This window comes from Petaurus breviceps, unplaced genomic scaffold (genome assembly GCF_028583685.1).
Source record: "Petaurus breviceps papuanus isolate PSGF00001 unplaced genomic scaffold, PetGlider_PUasm1.0 99, whole genome shotgun sequence".
Lineage (NCBI taxonomy): Eukaryota > Metazoa > Chordata > Mammalia > Diprotodontia > Petauridae > Petaurus > Petaurus breviceps.
The window spans coordinates 19770386-19775467 of record NW_027187465.1 but is presented as its reverse complement, the minus strand read 5'-3'; the positions used below and the strand labels follow the sequence as shown (position 1 = coordinate 19775467).

At 45.9% G+C, this 5082-nt stretch overlaps 1 protein-coding gene across 1 annotated transcript in view; it reads right to left on the bottom strand.

Annotated features, from left to right (window-relative positions):
• Positions 1-5082, bottom strand: part of SLC8B1 (solute carrier family 8 member B1) — a 29379-nt gene that overhangs the window by 21288 nt on the left and 3009 nt on the right. Inside the window, exon 2 of the mRNA XM_069081597.1 lies at positions 3092-3316. Coding sequence (XP_068937698.1) covers positions 3092-3229 — 138 coding nt within the window. The 5' untranslated portion in view covers positions 3230-3316. The remainder of the gene's footprint in view (positions 1-3091; positions 3317-5082) is intronic.

The window sequence follows — 5082 nt, the reverse complement described above, 5'->3', positions numbered from 1 at the left end:
CTAGTGGTAGTAACAGTAATGGTAACAGTAATATTAATAGTAATAGTAACAGTAATACTAATAGTGATGGTAATAGTAATACTAATGGTACAATAATAGTAACAGTAATATTAATAGTGATGGTAATAGTAATACTAGTGGTAGTAATAGCAATGATATAGTAATATTAATTGTAATAGTAATAAAAGGTAGCCTTTACATAGTACCTTAAGATGCTCAAAACACTTGACATATGTTAACTAAGTTGATCGTCACAATGACCCTGAGAGGCAGGTGTTATTATAGATGTGGAAACTGAGGTAGAGGGAGGTGACCAACTAGCTGTCTCTATGAGCTGCCCAGCTGCCTCTTCCAGATGTTCTCCAGCCAGTTAGTCTTTAACTTACTAACTTTGACTGGCCCTTCCCAGAGCAAGAGGGGATACTTCCTGCCTCTTCCCTTTCTAAAGAAGGAATAAAGGAAGTGCTGAGACAAGTGACAGGCTTTAGAGAGATGGGAGGGACTTGAGAGTTTACTAGCCCAGACTCCAAACCAGAGCCAGATCAATCTATAGATGAGAAAGCTGAGACCTGGCAAATTCAAGTGACCTTTGCCCAAGGTTTCACAGGTGAGAAGGAACAGAGCCTAGAGATAAACACAAGCCAGGCCTTCTCTGGACACTCAACTTGTTCCAAATTGAACTCATTCCCTTTGCCCCCAAACCCTTCCTTCTTCCTGACTTCTCTGTGGCTATGGGAGGGGAGGGGGTACCTCTATCCTGCCAGTTACCCTGACTCCCAATGTTGGAGTCCTACTCAATTTCTCATGCTCTCTCCCCCCACACCTGTCCAATCTCTTGCAAAATCCTGTCATTTTCTACCTTCACGGCATCCTTTGTCTTATATTCTTTACTCTCTACTCATACACTTAATTCAGATCCCTATTGTCTCTCACCTAGAGTACTTTTTAGTTATAAAAAAAATATTTATTTTTTGCATTCTTTTTTTTTTTTTGCTTTTTAGAGGGCAATTGGGGTTAAGTAACTTGCCCAAGGTCACACAGCTAGGTGTGTGTGTGTGTGTGTGTGTGTGTGTGTGTGTGTGTGTGTGTGTGTTAAGTGTCTGAGGCCACATCCGAACTCAGGTCCTCCTGACTCCAGGGCCGGCACTCTACTCATTGTGCCACTTAGCTTCTGCCCCCCTCCCCATTTATTTGCATTCATTTTTTCAAAAATGTTAAGTTCTAAATTCTCTCTCTTCTTCTAGCCCTACCCCCATCCATTGAGAAGACAACCAATATGGCACTCATTATGCATGTCACCTAGCGTATTACAAAAGCCTTCTGGTTGGTCCCTTTGTCTCAAGTTCCCCTGAAGAAACTACAGTGGTACCCTACTATATCCAGCATCAAATATAAATTGCTCTTTTTGGAATTTAACCCAGCCCCTCCTACCCTTCCTGTCTTCTTACACCCCTCCCCCCCCCCACCTGATTCACCCAACTCTCACCTGTGGCTCCAAGAAGCTGTAAGCAGGTACAGCAGCCACAGCCCAGCAGATGGGCTAAACCAGGCTGAGGAGAACAGATGGGCCAAAAACCCACCAGGGAGTTACTGGGATGGCTCCTCCAAGCGTATGAAGACCAGCGGAATGGACAGATGAGAACATTTGTTCTAATCGCCATGATGGCAGTTGAAGGTGCTGGGAAGTCTTTAGAGCTTGGTCAGATATCCAGGATGCCTCCCAGGCATCCCAGGCCATCACCAGTTATCTTGACTTTTGTTCTGCCACTAGACTTCAATAACTCAGGAGGAGAGAGTGAGACTGAAGACTTTGTACACCTTCATCTCACTTAAATCCAAAACATCCCATGAGTCACCCATGATGTCACTGGTCTTCTTTGAAAAAAAAGGACAAGCACCACCATCACCTAACATGCCCCTACAGGAGACAAGATCTAGTAATTCTTGCCCTCTTTCTCTATCTCCTATGATGCCACAGCTTATCATTAGCTGCCACTAAGTCTAGCATGCTTTCCCTCCTCGTGTTCCCCTCTCAATGGCCTTGGATTCCTTCAAAACTTAGCTCAAAGCCCTCCTATAATAGCAGTCCTTTCCGTTAGATTGTGAGCTCCTCAAGGTCGGGAACCATTTAGTTTTTTTTGGCCTTTCTTCATATCCTCTGTGATCAATACAGTGCCTGACACATAGTAGGTGTTCAGTAAATGCTTGTTGACCAAGCAGCTGATTGATAATGATATGACCTGAGTTCAAATCTAGCCTCAGACACTTACAGGCTGTTTGACTTGGTTGCCCTCATTTTCTTTCTCTCTAAAATGGGTATAATAACAGCACCTCCCATTGTGAGGACCAAATGAGAACATATCTGTAAAGTGCTTAGTACAGTGTCTAGCACATAGTAGGTGCTCTACAAATGGTTATTATTATTCTCATTATGGGGGGAGAGATAATGGGAATAATTGATATGCAGATACGTCTCCATAAAAAAGTAATATAGTGATAAAAGCAATGATATTGTGGAAAGATGCCTTGATTTGGAGTCAAGATCTGGGTTCAAATCCTCTCACCCATGTGACCTTGGGCAAGTCACTTAACTTTAATACCAGCAAGTGTGGTGTAAAGGACAGAACACTGACCCTGGAGTATGGAAAACCTAGATTCAAATCCCACCTTAGACACTTAGTAGATGTATAACCCTGGCCCTTGGCCTATCTGAGCCTCAGTTTTTCTATAAAATGGGGGTGAAAATAGCATCCATCTCTCTTGCAGGCAGAACACAAGACCACATTCAAACTGTCTCCTATCACAGATTATCATAAAAATCGGAGTAGTAACTTTCTCACCCAGTAGTTGTAAGGATCAAACAACATACGAATTGCTCTGAAAACCTTCAAGAACTTTATAAATGCCAACTACTCTAAGTCCAGGCCAAGAATGAGTCACAATAATGCCAATTCCCGTAATGCCTGAAATTTGACAAAGTGGCTTCAACTCCCCACCCTCATAAAGTCCTTGGCTGGCAGGGAGGATCGGTCCCATTTGCTCTTGTGCCACCATCACTAGATTCCCCCCACCCCTACCTCCCAATACTCACGTCCATGTCCACAGTGCTATTCAGGCTTCCAGTTGGCTGGGCAGTTGGGCCAGCCCCCAGCACCGGGGGCATGCCTCTCAGGAGGAGACACAGCCAGCTCAGCAGCTGGACGTGGCTCAGGGTGCAACTGCCCCCCATGCCGGCAACTATCCTGCCCTGTTGGGGGGCTGCCCCAATCCTCAGAAGCTGGACCCTCAACTTCTACTAGCTGGCAAGTCCAACAGCCTGGGGAAAGGGAGAAGAGAGCATTCTGGGCAACAGGAAGGGGGCTTTCCCCTCTTCATCAAAAAAGCAGAAAAACGTTTTTTCAAAAATCATGCGCAGGGAGCTCAGTATTTCTCAACTCCTGGTGAAAAGAAAAAAGATAGTGTTTTGGGGTAACCACAAATTGCTACCATCTCTCCACAAGTAACTGCTTTTTGGACCTGGTCAGGGCCTGGGCAACCCAGACCCCAGAGCTCTGCCGTGCCCCCTGCCCCGCCCCGTCCCTGGGTATCCCAGCCCCTGCCCCCTGGCTGCCCCTGTCCCTGTGTATCCCAGCCCCTGGGCTCTGCCCTGCTCCCTGGTCACCCCAGGCCCCTGGCCACCCATATTGTGAAGGAGATACATGCAGCTGCTTTAAGTATTTTTTAGGATCGGATTGTGCAGTATAATGCACATGCTCACACCAGATTAGAATCAGTGTAACACTTATTTTGCACACAAGACAATATAAAGCAACATTAAAGAAATATAGAAATATAAAGCCAAACAGAATAATAGAAATATTTACATGCATCACTAAACTAGGGAAGCACCTACATCTTCATGTTCATGCTGGGGAGGCCCTTGATTTCAACTCCATAGTCCTGGCTTGGAAAAAAACATCCCTGGCAGAGCATCCTCCCAAGGGATGGGACTCCAAGGAGTAGACTAATTTTTCCAGGTTGTATCCATTCTAAAGCTTGGCACCAGGGGCAGCTAGGTGGCGCAGTAAATAGAGCACTGGCCGTGGAGTCAGGAGGACCCAAGTTTAAATTCAGCCTCAGACACTTAACACACAAACTAGCCATGTGACCTTGGGCAAGTCACTTAACCCCAATTGCCCTCCAAAAAGCAAAAAAAAAAAAAGCATAGGTCCCAAAATACCTCACCAATTTTGGGGCGGCTAGGTGGCACAGTGAATAGAGAACTGACCCTTGAGTCAGGAGGACCTGAGTTCAAATCTGGCCTCGGACACTTAACACAAAAACTAGCCGTGTGATCTTGGGCAAGTCACTTAACTCCAATTGCCTCCCCCCCTCCCCCCAAAAAAGTTGACTGCCCTAGTTTTGGGGAGGCTAGGTGGCGCAGTGAGTAAGAGTGCCAGCCCCAGAGTTGGGAGACCTGGGATCGGATCCAACCTCAGATACTTCACACCCACCCACCCACACACACACACACACACACACACACACAAAACTGGCTGTGTAACCTTGAGCAAGTTACTTAACCCCAATTGCTTAAAAAAAAAAAAAAAAAGCTTGGCACCAGGGCCATATGTGACAGTACCTGATTGTCTTAGCTCATGATCCCTACATAACTAATTGGCTTGGCGCATAATCCCTACATAACTTAGCATCCAATTAGCTCAGCACAGGATCCCAAGCAATTTAGCAACTGATTGGCTCAGCAAAGGATGTATTGGACTGTGGACTGGGCCAGAGTTCAAAGGAGCAAGACATCCATGATTGGTATGGCAAAAGGACACAGGATTGATTCCATATATTCCTAGATGGGTGACCAGCCCTTCCAGAAAGAGGAATCTGCCAGGTACAAGTTGACCTTTCAGTCCTGGGAACACAGCCCCTATTCCAAGGAGAAAGGACAACATATGTAGCCATGTAGGCCTATAAATGTACAGGGAAGACCTTTAATATTTCATTAACCCTTCACTACCTCTGTCCCTGGGTACTCCAGCCCCTAGGCTCTACCCTGCTCCCTGGCCACCCCAGCCCCCTGGGCTCTACCCT